General features: G+C 40.7%; 1 protein-coding gene across 1 annotated transcript in view; it reads right to left on the bottom strand.

The window, feature by feature from the left end:
* Positions 1–26,162, bottom strand: part of LOC126298039 (cytosolic carboxypeptidase 6) — a 1,900,625-nt gene that overhangs the window by 1,133,918 nt on the left and 740,545 nt on the right. Inside the window, exon 5 of the mRNA XM_049989358.1 lies at positions 22,746–22,962. Coding sequence (XP_049845315.1) covers positions 22,746–22,962 — 217 coding nt within the window. The remainder of the gene's footprint in view (positions 1–22,745; positions 22,963–26,162) is intronic.

The following is a 26,162-nucleotide window of genomic DNA, read 5'->3' as shown; positions in this document are numbered from 1 at the left end:
TACAGTACGGCTACTTGTATCGTTGAGGCACGTAAGCCTCCCCACGAACGGCAAGGTCCATGGTTCATGGGGTGCACTAGAACTTAGATTTGTATAGAAACCAAATGACAATTACAGGAGTCGAGTGGCACGAAAGGGTTCAAATAGCTCTGAACACTATAGGACTTAACTTGTGAGGTCATCAGTCCCCTAGAACTTAGAACTACTTAGACCTGTCTAACCTAAGGACATCGCACACATCCATGCCCGAGGCAGGATTCGAACCTGCGACCGTAGCGGTAGCGCGGTTCCAGACTGAATCGCCTAGAACCGCTCGGTCACACCGGTCGGCAACGTTATTGTGGAGACTGTGTGTGTACATATTAAGGTGCTACATACAAAGATATCTGCACTAACGCTCAATAATAAACGGTGTCCCGATCCATATAAAGAAAATTTGGATCTGTGAAATGAATTTTCGCTAACTAATGATGAAAATATTATAGAGTATTTGGAGTCTTCATAGGGCCGTATATCCGATCATCATTTTGGTATGTCTAAAAATATATATTTTCCCAATATGAATAACATAATATTGAAAATTACAGAACGTTGGTAGGAGGGTTTTTGTAGCTATAGAAACATCAACGTTCCTGCGTTGTAGCATGGCATGTAAAATCTGTAACAATACATAGTGTGAAATATTCGTCAGCTGTATTTCGTCAAACCACAGACTCATTTTTTTGTACGTCGCCTCAAATGATACTACTGTATCATGGAAATAATGGGATGTAGCACCGTAGTCAGGTGCTGCGATTTACTCGCCAGCTAACCGGAACCGCTGACCCGCTCTATCACTGAAGATGATGTCGGAGAAAGTCGTCGAAATATTAAGTCCTTTTCAGCCAAGATAACGTAAGAAAACATAGTGCATTATATCCAAGTATACTCTAGCACGAAAGTAACTTAGTTATTAATTTCCACTGATTACTGACACATAATGAAGTCCTGCACCGGTCTGCACAGTTTTCTGTTCAGTTTTATTCAAGTGCTAATTGCAAGTGAAACTAAATGTTCCGGTTCTTCCTTTTTGTGTTTGACTCCTTAAGCTCCCCGGCGCAGCTTCAACTGCCGAAGGCAATAATTGTCCTTCGAGTGGCACGAAGTGCGCTGGTTCGGGAAACCTAACTGCGTGTTCCCGTAGTGCGATGCGCAAAGCCTTAGGGACAGCTTTCGACATTTACGTGGCAGCAGCGGCCAGGCCACGCCCTAATTCCGATACAGCGAGAGTGCCATTCCCGAACCTCGGAGGCAGCCGGAATAACAAGCAGCCTGTAATGGAAGTTGTGTGTCGCGCCCTGCCCTGACATGACGCGTCGGACAACGCAGTCATTGTGGACGTGGCCGCTTGTACAACTCCTCACACTGGGGCCACCGCGATACTACACGAGATTCCATTTCCAGACAACAGTCTTCAAGTGACTGATGTTACACCTGTAGTTAAACGAAATAAGAACACCAGCTACTATCTTGCTTTACTAGATTATAACGTTCCTCCCATCGTATGGAGTTTCGCTTTCAGCGGCTATAAATTTTTTAGTTCCATACTAATTCATAGATAACTACACAGCGAAGTAATAGACCATATCATTAAAAATACAGTGAAAGCTTAATACATTTATTAAATGGTGTTAGTGTTTGAACATATTTAATATTAATGTACATCTCAAGCATTGCAAAAAGTTTTTGAATTCATTCTACATCATAGCCGTTTAAGCTCGGACAAAATGTTAAAGAGCATATCATATGCTTCTTCTAAACATAACTAGCATCACAAGCAACGAGTTTGCAGATAATATCTGATTTCCATATGTTAAAAAACTACGCTCATTAACTAGAATAAAACAAGCAACGAGATTATCAACTTTAATTGGAATACTCACGAAAAGGATATCAAAATCAAACACGTAGATGTTTGCTGACACGTAAACGTGATCATGATGTAGAAATGAGAATATAATGGGCATTCTATTAGCAGCATGTAAAAGATGGAAAGGTTTGTAATCTGATATGTAACTGTGATCTTCAGTTTACATGCGATGACGAATTTTAAACTGCCGTGTCTTATGAGTTTCGTTGTAAGGAAAAATCATTATCAAACTAAAGGCATGTGACACTTGATGTTCTGTAGATGCGAAAGATCCCACGTAACCAACGATGGACCGAGCAAGGCGACGCAATGGTTAGCATACTGCACTCGCATTTGGGAGGACGACGATTCAAACCCGCACCCGGTCATCCTGATTTAGGTTTCCCACGATTTCCCTAAATCGCTTCAGGCAAATGGCGGGATGGTTTCTTGAGAGGGCACGACCGATTTCTTTCCCCATCCTTCCTTCCTCTGATGGGGCCGATGAACTCCCTGTTTGGTCCCCCTCCCCGAATCAACCAACCAAACAACCAAACAACGATAAGTTCCTCCAATCTTCTGGCAAAAATTTAGACGTGATAACCACCATCAAACACGTTGAAGCAACTTATTTCGGATTGAGCTCCCAAAGCTAAAATCTAAAAGTACGGATTTATGTATCTAGTTAATGAAACAAAGATAGATGAAGAAATTCGTGTATGTGATCGGAAAAGAGTTACATGGTTGTAGAATCTCCGAGAGTGGATCGATAGTTCAGATATCGTCACAGTGATGATATCAGAAGACAGAAGAGATGAAAATCGACGACGGGCACCTGCATTCAGTAAAAGGAAGGCACTAGAGAAGAATGCTGTGAAGCTTTTATTTTAATCATCCTCCTTAACTCTAGGCGCAGTATCGGCTTTCATAACATGTAGCTGAAGGAGAATTCCTGCGAGAATACAGTCTGAATTAACTGTAAGGAAGGAAGATTAGTGTTTAACGTCCCGTCGAAAAAGAGATCATTAAAGACGGAGTACAAGGTCGGATTCAGAATGGGTGGGGAAGGAAATCGGCCAACCCCTTTCATGCCAACTATCCAGGCATTTGCCTTACTCGTTTTAGGGAAATCTATGAAAACCGAAATAAGAATAGCCAGGCACGGGTTTGAATCGCCGTCTTCCCTAATGCGAGTCCGGTGTGCTAATCACTGCGCTACCTCCCACGGTGAACAACTGTGACTCAGGCCGCCGCGGAGGACTTCGTTCTCATATAACTGCGTCTCAGTTTCTCCTACAGTATGCGACGTATGTTTTACAGTTTTAATTATAATCTTTTTAGAAGTTCTGTTATGTTTCTAGCTGTTACAGGAGCTTCAGCGCAAGATACTGCTAAGATATGTTAACAGTAAGGATATTCCTTCTCCTCTCGACGAGGCCTTCTGAGGAGGATACCAACTGAATATTCCTTCTTCTTTCGACTAGGCCTTCTGAGGAGGAAACCAATTCCAATTTTTCACATTCTTCTTTTTCTAAATGTTTAACACAAATTTTTCCTTTAACATTTTACTCTGATTCCTGCTACCGTTTATCTATCCAATTTCATCCTGCAATCTTCATCTTCCTTTCTTGTAATCCAATTGTAACACTAATTTGTTCTACAACTGTCTCTGTGGGTCGAGTCTGTCTCTACTGTTTAGTTTCGTTTTTTAGTTTCTTTGTCGCCGGCCGGGTTGACCGAGCGGCTCTACATCTACATCTACATCTACATCCGTACTCCGCAAGCCACCTGACGGTGTGTGGCGGAGGGTACCCTGAGTACCTCTATCGGTTCTCCCTTCTATTCCAGTCTCGTATTGTACGTGGAAAGAAGGATTGTCGGTATGCTTCTGTGTGGGCTCTAATCTCTCTGATTTTATCCTCAGGGTCTTTTCGCGAGATATACGTAGGAGGGAGCAATATACTGCTTGACTCTTCGGTGAAGGTATGTTCTCGAAACCTTAACAAAAGCCCGTACCGAGCTACTGAGCGTCTCTCCTGCAGAGTCTTCCACTGGAGTTTATCTATCATCTCCGTAACGCTTTCGCAATTACTAAATGATCCTGTAACGAAGCGCGCTGCTCTCCGTTGGATCTTCTCTATCTCTTCTATCAACCCTACCTGGTGCGGATCAAGCATTGCGCGAACAAGCGTACTGTAACCTACTTCCTTTGTTGTCGGATTGCATTTCCTTAGGATTCTTCCAATGAATCTCAGTCTGGCATCTGCTTTACCGACGATCAACTTTATATGATCATTCCATTTTAAATCACTCCTAATGCGTACTCCCAGATAATTTATGGAATTAACTGCTTCCAGTTGCTGACCTGCTATTTTGTAGCTAAATGATAAGGGACCTATCTTTCTATGTATTCGCATCACATTACACTTCGCTACATTGAGATTCAATTGCCATTCCGTGCACCATGCGTCAATTCGCTGCAGATCCTCCTGCATTTCAGTACAATTTTCCATTGTTGCAACCTCTCGATACACCACAGCATCATCTGCAAAAAGCCTCAGTGAACTTCCGATGTCATCCACCAGGTCATTTATGTATATTGTGAATAGCAACGGTCCTATGACACTCCCCTGCGGCACAACTGAAATCACTCTTACTTCGGAAGACTTCTCTCCATTGAGAATGACGTGCTGCGTTCTGTTATCTAGGAACTCCTCAATCCAATCACACAATTGATCTGATAGTCCGTATGCTCTTACTTTGTTCATTAAACGACTGTGGGGAACTGTGTCAAACGCCTTGCGGAAGTCAAGAAACACGGCATCTACCTGTGAACCCGTGTCTAAGGCCCTCTGAGTCTCGTGGACGAATAGCGCGAGCTGGGTTTCACACGATCGTCTTTTTCGAAACCCATGCTCATTCCTACAGAGTAGATTTCTAGTCTCCAGAAAAGACATTATACTCGAACAAAATACGTGTTCCAAAATTCTACAACTGATCGACGTTAGAGATATAGGTCTATAGTTCTGCACATCTGTTCGACGTCCCTTCTTGAGAACGGGGATGACCTGTGCCCTTTTCCAATCCTTTGGAACGCTTCGCTCTTCTAGAGACCTACGGTACACCGCTGCAAGAAGGGGGGCAAGTTCCTTCGCGTACTCTGTGTAAAATCGAACTGGTATTCCATCAGGACCAGCGGGCTTTCCTCTTTTGAGCGATTTTAATTGTTTCTCTATCCCTCTGCCGTCTACTTAGCTCTAGGCGCTACAGTCTGGAAACGCGCGACCGCTACGGTCCCAGGTTCGGATCTTGCCTCGGGCATGGGTGTGTGTGATGTCCTTAGCTTAGTTAGGTTTAAGTAGTTTTAGGATCTAGAGGACTGATGACCACAAAAGTTAAGTCCCATAGTGCTCAGAGCCATTTGAACCATTTTTTTCTTTGTCAGTCATTCTTGGCCTACTGAATCAGCTTGTTGTTAATTTGTTTGAAGGTCTGTTTGGTGGGTTTGTTGCAATCCACTCCGTAAGAATAACAACCATCTCACTTACCGTTTCTCTTATATTTTCAGTGCGGAAATATATTTCAACGTAAGATCAGTTTTCTGCATTCTACCGTTTTTACTTTCCAAGTATTTCGTTGATTAACTTTCTTTCCATCATTTCTAGATTAGCATGAATATAACTCATTTCGCTTGCATATACATATTATAGTTTCATCACTGTCTTACAAACTCTCTTTGAACTTAAACATTTTTGGTTGCAAACTTTGAGGATGATATATTGTTTTGCTATCTTGTGCATCCTTTTGCTTTAGACCAGATAATTTTCAAATGATTTCCTTGAATACTATCTTCCAAACAAGATGGAGTCATCCGCACAATGATAAATTGGGAAATAAGGACAAACAATTATTAAACTTCGAAATACATGAACAATTAAGGGAATGTAAGATACTACTGACATTAACAAAATATAAAATACATTATTAAGTATAACCACATTCCTTATAAAACAATTAAAAATCCACGTAATATTGTAACTGAAGGAACTGTAGAAATTCGTGCTAAACTAATAGTGAAATTATTTCTTTGAAGGCACAAAATAATTAAAATTTCTAAGTTTCGACATTTTGGTGTTTAAAATTGAAAAACAGGGAATACTGTGCTCAAAATTCTAAATATGCCTCCTCCTAAGACTGGTCCCCAGTTGTTCAGATTTAGCAATTTCGCAACGATGTGAACTTTTAAGCCGGCCAGATATGTTTCTGCTCCTTTGCAAAGATTATGCAGCGATACAAATTGGACTGGTATTTGAACATAGATCCGCCCAGGGGCAAGCTTGTTTAGATCTGGAGTTTCAACGTGCAACCAGATGGCAGACATGGAAATGAACCAGCAAATATTTAGACCTGTTACTAGTTCCCTGTGGTGTGCTTCGAGAGAGCGACCTGCGAAAGGCACGGATCCAGGTTCGAGCCCCGCTGTGACACACACTTTAAAATTAAATGATTACTTGTGACATAGGTCACAATGAAGTTTAATACTCTGACACATGTCTGCGGAAGGAACGCAGCTTAATTTGCTTAAGGTTGTAGTTACTTTTAAGTGACTAGTTAAATTTCGTTCTCTTCAAAGGGTCCACAACGCTTTAGCATGGTAGCTTTCCTAACTTGTAGTTAGTAATGTCCATATTCATAATCATCACTCGCTTTGTAATTTGTTTACAGTATTCTCTTCCTCAGTGTCTGCACTTCATAATCATAAAAAAGTGCCAGGATGGTATAGCAATTTCTGTTATTATTTGAATCTATCTAAATACCACCTGATAATCAAGACACAACTGATGTATCCACATATCAAGATATAAATGCTGTTTAAGATGTTGTGTCCTTTTTTATTGTCAGAGAGAGCCATCAGTGATTCACGGAAGTATCCAAATTTAACTTCAATTGCCTCGTCTGCCTCTCGATATCTATGTATTCTAGGAATTTGTTAGATATTCAGAATATCCAACTGCAAGCCACCGACCATTGATGTTGAGTAAATGAATGGAGAAGCAGTTGAACGAGATGGATAGTGTCTGGTGAGTAAGATGTATGAGACAGGCGAAATTCCCTCAGACTTCAAGAAGAATATAATAATTCCAATCCCAAAGAAAGCAGATGTTGACAAATGTGAAAATTACCGAATTATCAGTTTAATAAGTCACAGCTGCAAAGTACAACGGGAATTCTTTAGAGACGAATGGAAAAACTGGTAGAAGCTGACCTCGGGGAAGACCAGTTTGGATTCCATAGAAATGTTGGAACACGTGAGACAATACTGACCCTACGACTTATCTTAGAAGAAAGATTACGGAAAGGCAAACCTACGTTTCTAGCATTTGTAGACTTAGAGAAAGCTTTTGACAATATTGACTGGAATAGCCCCATTCAAATTCTGAAGGTGGCAGGGGTAAAATACAGGGAGCGAAAGGCTATTTACAATTTGTACAGAAACCAGATAGCAGTTATACGAGTCGAGGGGCATGAAAGGGAAGCAGTGGTTGGGAAGGGAGTGAGACAGGGTTGTAGCTTCTCCCCGATGCTATTCAATCTGTATATTGAGTAAGCAGTAAAGGGAACAAAAGAAAAGTTCGGAGTAGGTATTAAAATCCATGGAGAAGAAATAAAAATGTTGAGGTTTGCCGATGACATTGTAATTCCGTCAGAGACAGCAAAGGACTTGGAAGAACAGTTGAACGGAATGGACAGTTTCTTGAAAGGAGGTTATCAGATGAAAATCAACAAAAGCAAAACGAGGATAATGGAATGTAGTTGAATTAAGTCGGGTGATGCTGAGGGAATTAGATTAGGAAATGAGACACTTAAAGTAGTAAAGGAGCTTTTCTATTTGGGGAGCAAAAGAACTGATGATGGTCGAAGTAGAGAGGATATAAATTGTAGACTGGCAATGGCAAGAAAAGCGTTTCTAAAGAAGAGAAATTTGTTAACATCGAGTATTGATTTAAATTTCAGGAAATAGTTTCTGAAACTATTTGTATGGAGTGTAGCCATGTATGGAAGTGAAGCATGGACGACAAATAGTTTAGACAAGAAGAGAATAGAATCTTTCGAAATGTGGTGCTACAGAAAAATGCTGAAGATTAGATGGATCGATCACATAACTAATGAGGAGGTATTGAATAGAATTGAGGAAAAGAGGAGTTGTGGCACAACTTGACTAGAAGAAGGGATCGGTTGGTAGGACATGTTTTGAGGCATCAAGGGATCAGTAATTTGGCACTGGAGGGCAGCGTGGAAGGTAAAAATTGTAGATGGAGACCAAGAGACGTATACACTAAGCAGATTCAGAAGGATGTAGGCTTCAGTAGGTACTGGGAGATGAAGAAACTTGCACGGGATAGAGTAGCATGGTGAGCTGCATCAAACCAGTCTCAGGACTGAAGACCACAACCACAACAACCGTGTCTCGAAAATGGTTTACAAGACTGACAACAAAAAAAGCAAAACCAGAGTAACAGAATGTAGTTGAGTTACATCATTTGATTCTGAGTGGATACGATTAGAGAATCAGACTCTCAAAGTAACAGATGAATTACGGTATTTAAGCAGCAAAATAACTGACGCTATCCAAAGCAACTGTAAGAAAAGCATTTCGAGAAAAAGAGTATTTTTTATACTGAATGTACACAGATGAACTACAATATTATGACCTTGTGATTGAGGAGGTACGTTATTAACAAATTAGGGAGGTTTTTTTTTTTGTAGACCCGTAGCAGGTTTTCGACAGCGTGTCCCGGATATTTTCCAATGCGTTCAGGTCAAAAATATTTGGTGGCTCAGACATCAGTGAGAATTCACTATTGTGCAACTGAAATTGCAGTCCACGATTCTGGCCTGATGACACCGACAGATTCTCACGATAGTATCACGTGGGCAGCCGACAAGCTTCGCCGTTTCCGATATACTCGTTCACAAGTCCCTGGCCATAACAATCTCTTCTTATGTCAGTGGATTACCCTATTTGCGACAATTATCGTCGGCAGAGTGATTCCCCAGTCGTTTCTGCTTCACTTATATTCTTGTCTTACTGCGACGCGAGCCCGAAACGACGCCATATGGCATTGAGTATCTCGATGGCTAGTGATCGCAACGTTTTCTTTCGTGAGTATTAATTTAAATGTTAGAAAGTATTTTCTGATGGTAATTGTCTGCAGTGTTGGAGGTGGAACGTGGACGATAAACAGCCAAGACAAGAAGAAGGAAGGTCAAGGTTTAATGTCCGTCGACGTCTAGGTCATTAGAGACCGGCACTGGAAGAGACTAGACGGTTTTGAAATATGGTGCTTTAGAAAAACGGTGAAGATGAAATAGGTACATCGGAGGATACGAGTCGAAATATGGAGAAAAATTTTAAGCAGTAGTTAATTAAAAGAAAGTAAGGGTTGATGGGACTCATCTTTATGTATCAAAGGATATTAGATTGGGTATGGAACGGAATGTGTACACTGTGTCCGAAGCTTGGCTACAATAAGATGATTCAAATGGCTATAGGTTTCAGTAGCTATGCAGAGATGAGGAGATTTCCACGCGATAGACTGTACAACAAAACTATAAAATGCTAGTAGTGGATGCAGAATTGAGAGTACAGTTGCCATCAACAAATCCAATTCTTCGAAAGCACTGTGCCGCTGTTCACAAAATTTGTTCGACTTTTGACCCATTTAGAACTGATGTACAAATTACGTTAAATTCTGACAGAGAAATTGTAAGGTTTATAAAATGAAGAATTACAACGAAGATTGAGGTATTTTTATAGACGAAAAGTTTGCCGACCACGATGAAGGAATTTCAAGAAATATTAGTACATTATGAAAGCTGCCTTTTCGTGGGAACAGGAACCCGAAAAGTAGCGTAACTTCCTTCTAATGCTGCAGTTCCAAGATTTTCTGGTTATATGTTTATATCATTATTTCTTAAAAATTCTGGTCACTATCTATGTACAGCCTTGCTACGCTCTTTGCAGTAGTCTTATGTTGGAGGGTAGTTTTTATCATGGACAAACCTATTATCACTATAAGCTTAATGACAAGAAACCTGGGCATGTTAAGACATTCATCACGTCTGTGTCCTTACCTCAGACAGTTCAGGGAATGGAAGACTGACAGTGAAACAAAATAGCATTGTTTATATAAATTTTCCCACCGATTCTAATGGTATTCGTAAAACACTTCATCGTAATCACCGGAATATTTCATTGCATAATATCAAAATTTTATTTTTCCCTCAATGTAACCCATCCATAATACTACCATGCCTTGTTTCTTGTGGGCTAAAATACAACTGTCTAAATACTATTTTTACAATGTTCTTATGAATTAAAGAGTTTGCAGCTTCATCAGAATAAATTTCTCCGGGTAGATTTCACTGTAAAGGAGACAGCCTATTTCCATATCGATCTGTGGCCTACTCGAAAACTTCCACCTTTATTCGGTTGAGTCAAAATGGGTTCTGTTTAGAATTCAAAGTTTAACGAAATTATCTTTATTGAATTAAACAAAAAAAAACCAAGTGGCTAACAATCACGGACACTGAAATGCATACTTGAAGAGCTATGAGCACTTGTTTAATGGAAGATACGTGTTTCACTGCAGTGAAAAGGAGAAAGTGATCATTGGTATTTCAAAGAAACCTATTAACGTCTCTCCAGCCAAGCGGAAGTTTTGTGTCACATTTTTGCTACAATGTATCGCAGAAAGAGTATCACTACGATCCGAATAACCCTCGTTCTGAAGTGAACCTGCTTTTTTAAATTTCGTTTAAGTACTATAATAAAGTATTATACCTTGTGTCGTGATTCCGACTCTTTGTCTGTTCTTAAAGGTGTCTGTTAAACCATTGTTAGAATAATGAATTCATTTTTAATTCCTCTCAAGCATGAGGCCACACTAAAGTGGAAAATGCTCTGTTCACTACAAGCTCAGAATTACTCTATAGAAAGTCGTTTAGGCCTTATAATGCCTTTGTTTCAGTACGCTACCTACGTAACAAATAGTATACTTTTCACTAGTACTTCACAGAACACATGTATCAATTTCCTTTTTGCATAAGTTTATTAATAGTGTATATGGGAATCATTGGCGATCTCTAACCTCTCTACTGGTCTATAATAATGATTTCTTCGTTCTGCTCTTACAACAGGATTTTCGCTGCAAACTATTATTTAACATCGCTATTGCGTCATGTATCTGCAAAGACCACTCCCCTCACTAAGAGAGAGCAAAAATTTAAAGAGACACAAAGAATGCTCAACTGAACAGTTTGAAGTAGAAATCCTGGGGTCGGAGAAACCAGCTTAGACAGTAGGAATAAAATCATATTACCCTTTGCCGGCCGCGGTGGTCTCGCGGTTCTAGGCGCCCAGTCCGGAACCGTGCGACTGCTACGGTCGCAGGTTCGAATCCTGCCTCGGGCATGGATGTGTGTGATGTCCTTAGGTTAGTTAGGTTTAAGTAGTTCTAAGTTCTAGGGGACTAATAACCACAGCAGTTGAGTCCCATAGTGCTCAGAGCCATTTGAACCATCATATTACCGTGCACTTTTTCTTACATTAATTACAATTAACTGCAAATACCATCACTGACATAATCAAAGGACCATTTGTACTCTCACGGACAATAACCTCAATGCAAGCATGACATCGGAGAACAAGATGTATCTTTCGATGTAAACATTATTTTCTCATCTTTATTTGAGTTTATGTTCATGAAATTCCATGACTTTTGTGAACTTTTAAGTCACAGAACTTAAAAGTAATCCTCCTTGCACTTTCGATTCAAGTATCATGTAAATGAAATCACTACTTCATTACGAAAATGGACCATCAACATAAATATGTAGTTAGCTTCTGTTTGAAGAAATCTAAAGGAAGACTTAAAAAGTGCTTATTAGATTCCGATCTTCCTTCCTTCACCACCGCCACTCGTGATCTGAGCAGGTAAGCATGGAATAAAAGCTTGAATACGACTTTCCATATTCGAGACGGTCCTGGCAGTTCTACATATAACAGATTTGAATCAAAGTTGTGACTTCGACTTCCTTACAATTTAAAATTTGTTGTTTGGCTATCGCCACACTTTCACGAAATGTCTTCTTACGAGGGTCGGTCAAAAAGTAATGCCTCCCATTTTTTTTCTACTTAAAAAAATTAAGTTAAGTGAAAAATTTGAATTTGGCGCCATTCCTCAAACCTTCTTCTGCAATCCACTGCAGTAGTGACTTTCTGTGTCAACAGGTGGCAGCACAGCAGAAGTTTGTAAGATGGCCGACATCGATGTTCGTTTGAGACAGCGTTGTGTGATTGAATTCTTGAATGCAGAAGGTGAAACGCCCACACGCATTCATGAAAGACTGAAGAAGGTGTATGGTGTTGTGACAGTGGATGTCAGCACTGTTAGACGATGGGTTCGTCGTTATAAGGAAGCTGAAGGGCAAACACCGTTGACTGACGAAAAGCGGAGCGGCAGGCCGGTGAGTGCAGTGACTCCACACAACATTCAGCAAGTTGATGACATCATTTGTGGTGACCGTCGGGTGACTGCAGATGAAGTGTGTCGCATTATTTCTCTTAGTAAAGGCAGTGTGATCACGATTATTAAACAATTGGGGTACTCAAAAGTTTGTGCACGGTGGGTTCCAAGAATGTTAACCGATCAGAATAAAGAGGCAAGGAAAACAATAGCCTCCCAACACTTGCAGCGCTTCCGTTTGGAAGGAGATGAGTTTCTGAAAAAAATTGTGACCGGGGACGAAACATGGGTGCATTTTTTTGAACCCGAATCAAAGAGGCAGTCAATGGAGTGGCGTCACACAAGCTCGCCGAGGAAGAAAAAATTCAAAACTGTGCGATCGGCAGGGAAAGTTATGGCAACAGTTTTCTGGGATACAGAGGGTGTGATTCTGGTTGATTTTTTGGAGCAGGTATGCACAATAAATTCTGTTCAATACGTCATAACCCTCAAAAAACTTAAAGCACGTCTTCAGCGAGTTCGCCCAACAAAATCAATGGCAGATGTTCTTCTTTTGCATGACAATGCAAGACCACACACCAGTCGTCACACCTCTGACGAGATTGTCAAAATTGGATGGGAAGTTTTGCCTCATCCCCCATACAGCCCTGACCTGGCACGATCAGACTTCCATCTGTTTGGGCCACTAAAAGAAGCTCATCGTGGGATTCATTTTGAAGATGAGGAGGCCGTCAAAACATCCGTGCGTCAATGGCTTAGGAAGCAGAGCTGTGATTTTTACCGTGCTGGGATACATGCCCTTGTTCAAAGATGGACCAAAACTGTAGAGATGGGCGGAGATTACATTGAAAAATGACAAAATGATCCTCAATGTTGTGGTTTTCAACCTATGTAATTGCATTTAAATTTCCTGACAATTAAACGTAGAAAAAAAATAGGAGGCATTACTTTTTGACTGACCCTCGTATAACAAAAGAGCTCTGAAAAACTTAATTTTATTTAAAATACTGTTGTTGCAATATATAATCCGTCAACGTTATATAACATTTCCTTTACTGATACTTCCCAGTTTGCGGATCAAATGTGCACATCCGGGTATGCAGTCACCCAAATTCAGCAGGGAGGTGAATGAGTTACGCTTAGCACCAGTTTCTTGTACAGATGTGGGAGACTTATCATCGCTATCAACGGTGAGTTGAGGAGTGTGCAATAACGGGTCATGATTCTCCAAACTATTGTCGACTCCTGCAGTTAACATTCTTTCAGGACAATACTGTACAAGCATACCTTAACCCCTTCGTCGAAACTTTCCTTCAGGAAGCAGGAACCGACAAGACCAAATGGCAGGAGTTGTCTGCCTAGTTGAACCCTACTGAGAACGTCTGGGACCAACTGAAACTTCCAGTGCACCCACAAAGAACACTCGTCACACACGGAGAGCCTTAGTACGGCCGCCCTTGAAGAGTAGGATAGCTCTAACTAGTATATCCTGAGCCACCTGTTACGCAGCACCTTGATGAAGTTCCTCGAATGTTGGAAAGAACGAGGTAGAGCAACACGCTATTCGGTGTTAGCCACCAGCAGATTTTGATTTTACAGACTTTCACTTTAGAAAAGCCCGCCATCACTATGGTTAGAGTTTTGTTTCTATTTTGCCGTAAAGTTAATGGTTTTTAAGATTTATTGGAACATTATTCCAGGAAAAACAGTGACCGTTATAATACTATAACTCAGATCAATACACATAGTCGTGATCGCATTTAAGTTATTTTTATTTTTAGATGACCTGTTTCGATCTTCTAAGCGGTCATCTTCAGATCTTACATTCCGTGAAGAGTTCAGTACAAAATGCTTGAGTTACAATCAGAATGAACACTACAATAAAATATCGTATCAAAGAAGTGCAGTTGGTATACCGTTGATGACCGAAGGATCCCTTGGCAAGGGGCAACTACATTTGTGCAGGCGTGGAGAGCATTGCTAAATATGGCTCGGCTGCCTTTAGTTAATAACGGACGCCCCAAGCATTTTCTGTGGCGTAAAGTCATTGGCACTAAATAGCCGAGGCCCTTTATTACCTGGTGCGAATAACATGTATTACACTGAAGCGGCAAAGAAACTCGCATAGGCATGCGTATTCAAATACAGAGGTAATTAAGCAGGCAGAATACGGCGCTGCGGTCGGCAACGCCTATATAAGACAACAAGTGTCTGGCGCTGTTGCTAGGATCCGTTATGGCTGCTACAATGGTAGGTTATCAGGATTTAAGTGAGTTTGAACGTGGTGTTATAGTCGATGGGACACAGCATCTTCGACTGGCGATAAAGTGTGGATTTTCCTTTACGACCTTTTCAAGAGTGTACCCTGAATATCAGGAACACGTCAAACCTCTGACATTGTTGCGGCCGGAAAGAGATCATGCAAGGAACGGAACCAACGAGGACTGAAGAAAATCGTTCAACGTAACGGAAGTGCAAATCTTCGGCAGATTGCTGCAGATTTCAATGCTGGGCCACAAAAGAAGTGTCAAAGTGAGAAATACTCAACGAAACATCATCGCTATAGGCCTTCGCAGCCGAAGGCCCACTCGTGTACCCCTGGAGACCTTACTACACAAAGCTTTACTCCTCGCCTGGGTCCGTCAACACCGACATTGGACTGTTGATGAGTGGAAACATGTTGCCTGATCGGAGGAGCCTCGTTTCAAATTATATCGAGCGGATGGAAGTGTACGGATATGGAGACAGTCTCATAAATCCATGATCCCTGCAAGTCAGCAGGGGACTGTTCAAGTTGGTGCAAGTTCTGTAGCGGTGAGGAGCGTGTGCAGTTCGAGTGATATGGGACTCCTAATACCTCTAGATACCAATCCAGTCTGACAGGTACCTCTTACGTAAACATACTGACTTATCATCTGCATCCATCCATTCATGTCCATTGTGTATTCCGACGGACTTGGGCAGTTCCAGCAGGACAGTCCGACACCCCACACGTCCAGAATTGCTACAGCGTTGCTCCAGCATAAGCCTTCTGAGTTTCAACACTCGCGCTGGCAACTAAACGCCAGATACAAGAACATTATTGGGCATATCTGGGATGCCTTGCAACGTGCTGTTCAGAAGAGAACTCCGCTCCCTCGTACTCTCAATGGTTCCAATGGCTCTGAGCACTATCGGACTTAACATCTGAGGTCATCAGTCCCCTAGAACATTGTTTGTTGTTGTGGTCTTCAGTCCTGAGACTGGTCTGATGCAGCTCTCCATGCTACTCTATCTTGTGCAAGCTTCGTCATCTCCCAGTACCTACTGCAACCTATATCCTTCTGAATCTGCTTAGTGTAGTCATCTCTTTGTCTCCCTCTACGATTTGTAACCTCCACGCTGCCTTCTAATATTAAATTGGTGATCCCTTGATGCCTCAGAACATGTCCTACCAACCGATCCCTTCTTCTGGTCAAGTTATGCCACAAACATCTCTTCTCCCCAATCCTATTCAATACTTCCTCATTAGATATGTGATCTACCTATCTAATCTTCAGCATTCTTCTGTAGCACCACATTTCGAAAGCTTCTATTCTCTTCTTGTCCAAACTAGTATACTTTCTGAAATAACTTCCTGACACTTAAATCTATACTCGATGTTAACAAATTTCTCTTCTTCAGAAACGCGTTCCTTGCCATTGCCAGTCTACATTTTATATACTCTCTACTTCGACCATCATCAGTTATTTTGCTCCCCAAATAGCAAAACTCCTTTACTACTTTAAGTGTCTCATTTCCTAATCTAATTCCCTCAGCATCACCTGACGTAATTCGACTACATTCCATTATCCTCGTTTTGCTTTTGTTGATGTTCATCTTATATGCTCCTTTCAAGACACTATCCATTCCGATCAACTGCTCTTCCAAGTCCTTTGCTGTCTCTGACAGAATTACGATGTCATCGGCGAACCTCAACATTTTTATTTCTTCTCCATGGATTTTAATACCTACTCCGAATTTTTCTTTTGTTTGCCTCATTGCTTGCTCAATATACAGACTGAACAACATCGGGGAGAGACTACAACGCTGTCTCACTCCATTCCCGACCACTGCTTCTCTTTCATGTCCCTCGAGTCTTATAACTGCCATCTGGTTTCTGTAAAAATTGTAAATTGCCTTTCGCTCCCTGTATTTTACCCCTGGTAGCTTTAGAATTTGAAAGAGAGTATTCCAATCAACATTGTCAAAAGCTTTCTCTAAGTCTACAAATGCTAGAAAAGTAGGTTTGCCCTTCCTTAATCTAGCTTATAAGATAAGTCGTAGGGACAGTATTGCCTCACGTGTTGCAACATTTCTACGGAATCCAAACTGATCTTCCCCGTGGTCGGCTTCTACTAGTTTTTCCATTCGTCTGTAAAGAATTCGCGTTAGTATTTTCGCGGACGTGGCTTATTAGGCTGATAGTTTGGTAATTTTCACATCTGTCAACAACTGCTTTCTTTGGGATTGGAATTATTATATTCTTCTTGAAGTCTGAGGGTATTTCGCCTGTCTCATACATCTTGCTCACCAGATGGTAGAGTTTTATCAGCACTGACTCTCCCAAGGCCATCAGTAGTTCCAATGGAATGTTGTCTACTCCGGGGGCCTTGTTTCGACTCAGATCTTTAAGTGCCCTGTCAAACTCTTCATGCAGTATCGTATCTCCCATTTGATCTTCATCTTCATCCTCTTCCATTTCCATAATATTGTCCTCAAGTACATCGCCCTTGTATAGACCCTCTATATACTCCTTCCACCTTTCTGCTTTACCTTCTTTGCTTAGAACTGGGTTTCCATCTGAGCTCTTGATGTTCATACAAGTGTTTGTTTTCTCTCCAAAGATCTCTTTAATTTTCCTGTAGGCAGTATCTATCTTACCCCTAGTGAGATAAGCCTCTACATCCTTACATTTGTCCTCTAGCCATCCCTGCTTAGCCATTTTGCACTTCCTGTCGATCTCATTTCTGAGACGTTTGTATTCCTTTTTGCCTGATTCATTTACTGTATTTTTATATTTTCTCCTTTCATCAATTAAATTCAATATTTCTTCTGTTAACCAAGGATTTGTACTAGCCTTCGTCTTTTTACCTACTTGATCCTCTGCTGCCTGCACTACTTCATCCCTCAAAGCTACCCATTCTTCTTCTACCGTATTTCTTTCCCCCATTCCTGTCAATTGCTCCCTTATGCTCTCCCTGAAACTCTGTACAACCTCTGGTTCTTTTAGTTTATCCAGGTCCCATCTTCTTAAATTCCCACCTCTTTAGTTTTAATCTACAGGTCATAACCAATAGATTGTGGTCAGAGTCCCTAGAACATAGAACTACTTAAACCTAACTAACCTACGGACATCACACACATCCATGCCCGAGGCAGGATTCCGGACTGAAGCGCCTAGGACCGCTCGGCCACCGCGGCCGGCGGATTCATGGTGTCAGTTGCCTCCAGCACTATTTCAGACATTAGTCGAGTCCATGCGACGTCGTGCTGCCGCACTTCTGCGTGATTGCGGGGTCCTTCACGATATTAGGCAGTTTTGCCAGTTTCTGTGGCTCTTCATTGTAGATGTATAATTATTAGGAGTTCGTTCTTTGAAGAAACAACGAAGGATATTAAAGAAGAACATACGTTACGAAAAGCATTGTAGTAGAGAAACAGTTAATGCAGAATGAAAGGGTTGACTTAAACACGGGCTGCCCTCTGCAAGTCCTCCTAATAACCGGAAACGTAAACTCAGCAAAGATGCCATCTTGGTAACCATGAAGACGATATGCGTTCCATCATTAGTAAAAAAGTTTATGAATTTCCACTGGCTAGAACGACGCCAGCTAGTAACTATGGAAACGATGAGAAATCGGTAACTACCGCTAACAATTGTAAGTAACCATCTGCCACTAGTATAATACAGTTATGTGTTGCGTATTTCACATAAAATAGCTGCTTGTTATGTCGTTACGTTTACCCAGGTATAATAGTTCTTCGTTTAAATAGCCGAGTTACTCCTTACAGGGAAAATAGAGACCTGAGGCATGGATTGCAAGACATACAGCCACTTTGTGCCAGTGTAATTTACATGTGTGTATCAAGAATGCACTAGATTCCTTAGAGAAATAAGTTTATGTCGTAAAGAGCGATAAAATTAATAACAGTGATAAGCTGGTGCAGTAAGTGCTATCTTGTGTAGGCTTTTGATAAATATTTATCTCATCTTCAGTGTTCAGCGTAAAGGCAGGTTTTAACATGATAGTTCTCCAGGCTGTCCATCCTTCTGCCATCCTCTTCAGTTGTGCATAGTTTCTTCTCCCCTTTATGTCGTCTATCATCTTGTATCTCCTTCTTTCTCTTAGTCTTCTCCCACAAACCAATCCTTCCAAAGCATCTACTAGCAAGCACTCCCTTCTCAAAGAATGTCCCAACAAGTTCTTTTTCCTTTCTCTTACAACCTTCAGTAGACATCATCTCTCACAAACCCATTCCAATACTGTTTCATTACTCACTCTTTCCATCCAGCTTATTGTCTCCATTCTCCTCCCCATCCACATCTCAAATGCTTCTAACCTTTTTTCATCCTCTCGTCGCAGTGTCCATGTTTCTGTCCCGTATAGTACCACACTCCAGACAAAACATATGCCAAGCCTTTTCCTTAGACCTTTATCTAATTTGCCACATAAGAGTCTCCTCTTTCTCCTTCGCCGGGAAAATTTCAGAAGTCACATCTCCTCTTTCTGTTCAATGACTCCTTCGTTATGGCAATTCGCGTTTTCACCTCCTGGAGACATCTCAAGTCTTCAGTTATTGTGCTCCCGATATATTTAAATTCACTTACTTGGCTAATGGTAGATTCTCCTATATTAATATTGGACAGTCTGCGTCTTGTACTGATGACCATACTCTTTGTTTTTGCTTTGTTTCTTTGCATCCCATATTTCACAAAAGCTTCATTCAGATTTTTGAGCATGTTATTCACTGTCCGCTCACTTTCTGTCACTAATACAATGTCATCAGCAAATCTTAAACATTCAATTCTCTTTCCACCAATACATATTCCTCTTTTCGCAATAATCTCTTCAATGTATACGTTAAATAACAGTGGGGAAAGGCAACAGCCTTGTGTAATACCTCGGCCAATGCTGCTTCCTTCTGACATTTAACTTCCAATCCTTATCCATACTTTTTGGTGTAAATATAGATTCTGCATCAGTCGTCTCTCTTTCCAGTCTATTCCTTTCCTCTTCAAGATAACCATCAGATTGTTCCACTGAACTCTGTCAAAAGCCTTTTCTAAATCTATAAAAACAGCAAAGATTTCTCTACTTTTTTACATGTATCTTCCCCCTATAGTTCTTAGAAGGCCAATAGTATCTCTTGTTCCTTTTCCTCTTCTAAATCCGAACTCCTCCTATGCATATGTACGTATAATTTGCAGTTTGTTATAGCGTTCCGTGTGCATAGACATAAAATTTATCATTTAAATAACCATGGCATTGTCTAACGACTTTGTTGTATAATCTCACAGATTTGATAACCAAATATGTACGCAACTTTTATACAAATGTTAAATACATCTATATATCAAGAATCCGAATGACCTTAGATCGTAGATAAGTCTTAGCTGCGAAGAACGGTGAAACTAATAACAGTGAGGAGGTGATACAGTGAAAAATGTTTTTCGTAACTGTTACGTGTATGTTTACGTTATTATTTGAAACATCATCGACTGAATGCTAGAATACAGTACTATATTTACCTTGCATAAAATGTATGTCTGTTAACTATAGGCTAAAATGTGAACGAGAAATTACAAAAATTTGCTAAATATTCCATGTATGTAGTATACGTGTGTGAAAGAGCTTAAATATGTAAAGCAGATAGATAATCAGTAGCACAGGAGTCGGGCAACTGGTGGCCCTTATTTAAACTGAATTTTGAAAATACACGTACGGATGGCATAGGGTAATATCTACAGCCCATGGCCGTTATTGCGAAAGACAAAAAAGTTACTCAATTCCCCAAAATGGATTGCAAATGACGTCAGGTCATACATAACTCTTAGTAGCCTAGGTGTGTCACGTTAATGTCAGTGGTGACATGGTGCAGTAAAAGGCTAATTATAGCCATTAGGTACTAAATTTATATTACATAAAGAGAAAAAGCAACCATTTAAATATGAACCACAGTACTGTGGAGCTTGTGATATACAGTATTATTTGCGAAGTATTCAATGAATGTTACATGCACATTTTAAAGAATATAAAAATATTTTATGATGGTAAGTTGTAAAATAATAAGTATTTCTGGGAAGAAAATTAAAAATGGAGTATAATGATCACATCAGAATTAACTATAGTAAGATAAGTGATAACATACACTGACTTATGTGAAAGAAGAATCTAGCTGGCAAACTGTCAATGTGAAGAGCTGCGAACTTTTACATTACTTCATCATAAACAGACAATGGGCGGGGTATCCGGTATTCAACTACAAGCATCCGAGCCACATTTAGCAGTGTTCTCCACGGCTGCACAGACGGATCTGCTCCATGGCAACGTTCCCTAATATGCAGATGGTATCTGTCCTTTCGGGCATATCCGCAAGAACCGATACTATCTTCATATAGTTAAGGCTAATGGGCCATTGGCCTTCTCCTGTGCTGGATGCACAAGCGTTGCACGAGCTCTTACGGGACTCGGTAAGATTGTCTGCCGGGAGTAATGAGCGTAATGTGGAGGGACACTACGAAGGAAGAGTGTTCACATTATGTTAGGAATGTGGGTCTCACGGGGAGCGTGCAAGGGATAAATCTCTGCAGTCGCACTATCCTCTTTGCCCTCGGTGGCTCAGAGGGTAGAGCGTCTGCCATCTACGCAGGAGATCCCGGGTTCGGGTCCCGGTCACAGCACACATTTTCAACTGTCCCTGTTGATGTATATCAACGCCTGTTGACAGCTTAGGGCCTTGATTTAATTATCATTTCAATGCTCCTTAATGTCATAAAGGGTATATCAACTGCGTTTTTTACTACACTGTCTTATTTCAGTACGAGTTTCGACTGCAATTGAAGCGTTATGTGTTATTTCACTTCACAGAATGTAAGGTTTGAGATGATTAGAAAAACGAAACCTCTCGTCTAAAAATAAATAACTTACATGCGCTTACGACTGCGTGTATAGAAATACCGGGTGATCAAAAAGTCAGTATAAATTTGAAATCTGAATAAACCATGGAATAATGTAGATATAGAGGTACAAGTTTACACACGTGCTTGGAATGACATGGGCTTTTATTAGAAGAAAAAAAAACAAAGTTCACAAAAAGTCCGACAGACCTCTTGAGCGCGTCGTTTGGTGATCATCGTGTCATGCTTGGCCTTCCAGGTCCCCAGGCCTCACTCCGTGCCATTATTGGCTTTGGGGTTACCTGAAGTCGCAAGTGTATCGTGATCGACAGGCATCTCTAGGGATGCTGAAAGACAACATCCGACGCCAGGGACTCACCATAACGCCGGACATGCTTTACAGTGCTGTTCACAACATTATTCCTCGACTACAACAATTGTTGACAAATGATGGTGGACATATTGAGCATTTCCTGTAAAGAACATCATCTTTGCTTTATTTTGCTTTGTTATTCTAATTATTACTATTTTGATAAGATGAAGCGCTATCTGTCGGACATTTTTTGAGCTTTTGTATTTTTTCGGTTTTAATAAAACCCCATGTCATTCCTAGCACGGGTGTCAATTTGTACCTCTCTATCTACATTATTCCGTGATTTATTCAGTTTTCAAATTCATACTGACTTTTTGGTCACCCGGTAAGTTTATTCTATTACCACTATCTGCTCCCATTGAATACCACCCTACACATGTTCGCAGATATGCAAGTGACGCAATACCATATTTCATTCCCTTATAATGGATGGCCGAGGCATGCGATGGGGCATCCCACTGGACTGAACCTGCCGACATTCGTGTGTAGTCCTGGCCGTAGAATGTCTATAGTGTAAATAGTTGCACATATCTGTTTTTGGTTAAATACGTGAACCAATTTTGTCATTTATTTAATGCATACGATAATAATAACTGTGTGGGCCAAATAAAATTGGCCAAGAAAATATTTCATGCGCCTTAAGATAGGCAACCCAAATTACGTCTTCACATATGGGACAGACCACGTAAGTTTGGTTGCCTATCTTAGTCTGCGTGAATGTAATTCAATAGTGAATGAGATATTATGGTTGGAAAGAATTCGTAGTTGTGAGTTTCAGTTGGTTGTGGACATCAACGTACGGTCATCAGTACTTACCACGGACGTAGCAAGCAGCTCTCGCTTGAAGTGCGGGAAAGCCTTGCGCTCGAGCAGGTCGAGGTGCGCCTGGCAGCGAGAGTAGGAGTAGGGGTAGGTGAGCGCGAACTGGTACACGTCCTCCTCGCGGTCGAAGGCGAACGCGAAGCTCAGCACGTGCTGCTGCTGGTGCTCCGGGGACCGGTAGTAGTACACGTGCTTGTTGGGCATGCGCTGCCTGCAACACACCGTGCCATCTATGAATTCTTCGCCTGTTACCCTGAGAACAGGGTAGGAATGTTCTCTCAAGCGGCAGTTTTTATTTTTCGTGTCGGATGTCAGGCGGTTCTTGCGATTCACTAGCACATTACAAGGACAATGACCGCAATAAAAAAAGATAATTAAAGCACAGAAAAAAATGGCTCGGAGCACTATGGGACTTCTGAGGTCATCAGCCCCTAAGAACTTAGAACTACTTGAACCTAACTAACCTAAGGATATCACACACATCCATGCCCGAGGCAGGATTCGAACCGGCGCCCGTAAAGGTCGCGCAGTTCCGGACTGTAGCGCCTAGAACCGCTCGGCCACTCTGGCCGGCCTAAAGCACAGACAGAGAGATGAACCTGCGAAACTCACATAAGCTTGCATACCATCTGACAAACAGGTAAGTAACAGGAAGAAAGGTTCAACCGAAGCGCAATTTCGTGAACGTACGCATTATTACAGGGTGTACAATTCAATAACTTCAATTTGTGCCAGCAGTACTCAGTATCAGACATTAGGTTTGTTTTGTTTGTAAACGCTACAGTCATTGAAACAAACACCAAATGGAATATAGTTTCAGAATGAAACTGTCATTTTACTTAGAAGACACACTTATATGCTGTTCAGAATTCTCAAGCTATTTCCTGCAGATAGAATAGGATAACAGTGTTTGACTGTTGGAATGAAAACTTGATAATAAGTGCAGCTGGTTGCAACGTAAAACTTAACTTCTGAAACACTAACACGAAACTTTGTTTGTACAGTGAATGTTGCAGGCATAGTTGAGGTAACAATAATAAAACGTAGCATCTTTTGCTTATTCCATAGCGTCATATTGTATCGAATCTCGGACTTACTCATCAAGTCAAAATTTTCCTCGTCAGAAATGTGTAATACCAATTATTTGCTGTGTAATTCTAAGAACATATTGTAGAAGTCTTTAGCAGAATCTTGTAGTATTGACAACTGCGACTAAATATATTTTCTGTGTAATATTACTCGTCGTACGTCACATAGTGATTATAAAACATGTATCAGAAACGTTACAGATTCCACATGAAGGGGAATTCGAACATCCTGCGTTACGGATATAAAAAGGATTTATTATTCATGGCACAAAGATGAGACTTTACCCAATCACATCTACATTTTAAAAAATTCCTCGATATGACCACGTCTTTCTTCCATGCCTCTACCAGCCCTGCGTTCCATAGGTTTAGACATGTTATGGAGAACATCATGTGTGTTCCATGTTTGGTCGTATCCATTTTGGACACACAACCTCCGGGCATCTACAGTGGGTGCAGGAGTTGAATATACATACGATTTTAAACAAAATTCGTATTTGGCGATCGGACCGGCATGAAATGGTTCCCTCTCGCCACTCTGCCAATCCGCCTGATCAGAAACTGGTTATGGAAATACTGGAGAAATATCTGCACAATGTGAGATGGCTCACCATCGCGCACAAGGCATATTCGCCCGGATGACGCCTTGAAGTAGATTAGCAAGTACATGAAGCAACTAATATATGAGAAACTGTGGATTCATTTGTCCAGTAATACGTGGCGGGAAGAGGTGGGGAATATGATATAATCATCGATGAATCCACACCATAGGCATACTTCATGAAGGTTTTCTTCAGCCCGGACGCGATTATTATGGTAATGGAAAATCCCATCACTTAAAGATCCAGCCCCAGATATAAGTGACGAACATGCTAAGAACTGCACACTGCCGTAGTATGCATTGACAGAAAATTACTCTTGGCTGAAAGTCTGCCTCATGTAATGCTTGCGCATGCATTTTCTTGAAAAGTATTCGAGATTGTCATACTCCATCTCTACCCGCATTTTCTTTGCAGAAGATGATGCAGTTTCATCCACAACACGAAGAACCCGGTCTTCAAGCTCAGGCATTCGTGTCCAGTTCTGTTCTCAAACGACCTCGTCTCACTCACGGCCCGATGAACTACCTGCACAAGGTATTTGTTTACCACGATAAGGATCAGCTTAAAGTTGCCAAGCTCCGACACTATTTCCATCTGATAAGTCGTATGTCGAGTGCATATCCATAATTTCAGACACTGCATTCATCGCTGTGATGTGTCATGATGGAAGCTACTCTAAAACTGAATAAACAATAATCATACAAAACAAAATTAGTGCCATCAATAACTGTTCACCCACGTTCATTTGAACTTTAAGTACTGTTTTGAAGTCAAGAATAAAGCCATAATGTTTGTCACACTTTTTATACATTCTGTATAGTTCTCTTTAAAACCAATGCCTTATTTCACGGAATCCATTATAGTAATGAGAATAATCTACATTAAAGCTTAAAGTCACACATTTTTATCCATAAAGGTGTTCATTATTGAGAAACACGCATTTACAATAGCATTTTAGCAGGCATAATAAGTGTAACTATGTATAAAGTACAATTTCAGTAGAGTCTGGAGGAGGTGGTCAAGTACTACTACACCACTGACGAATTTCTCAGCTCTGCCATTTCGTTTACTTACTATTATCGATAGACCATAACTTGACTGCTAGAATTCGGCACAGCTTCAGTGCAGTAATTAGATAAATGACAGCAAGCTCAGCAAAATGTTTCTGTTTGTGACGATACCTGACTACAACTGACATATAGAATTATCGTACGCAGTTTAGTATGTAGACAATTGCAAGATAAAATTAAGTTTGTAAATATATATGTGTAAATGAAGTAAATAAACATTTTCGACATCATAGAGGCGCATCTGACATAGGAACGATTTGGAACGATAGTATATTAGTTGTTTTGTAAATATCCATTATTTATTTATTGCCAAGTTCCAAAATCCTGGAGATGTTATCGCTGAGGAGTCCACTTTGTGTGATCTGATCTAATCTAGGCCACCTAGGAGGTATACTACCAGATATTTTACGATTATTATTGTTTTCATTGAATGACCAACAGTTTTGTAAGTGACAAATCGTGAAATTTTCTGGCTCTTTGTGCGAATTTGTTATATGTATTACACAAGAGTAGGTCTTCAACAGCAATAGTATTAAGAGGGATGCAGGATTCATAATGTTGTGGCGAAAATAACATAGCTGAAAGTGAAACCGCATATTTTATGTGCTGCAACACGAGCAAAACTGTAGATGTCAAGTTTTTTATAATTCT

The sequence above is a fragment of the Schistocerca gregaria genome, chromosome X (genome assembly GCF_023897955.1).
Source record: "Schistocerca gregaria isolate iqSchGreg1 chromosome X, iqSchGreg1.2, whole genome shotgun sequence".
NCBI lineage: Eukaryota > Metazoa > Arthropoda > Insecta > Orthoptera > Acrididae > Schistocerca > Schistocerca gregaria.
The sequence above is the reverse complement of the archived record's forward strand: the minus strand, read 5'-3'. Positions and strand labels throughout refer to the sequence as shown.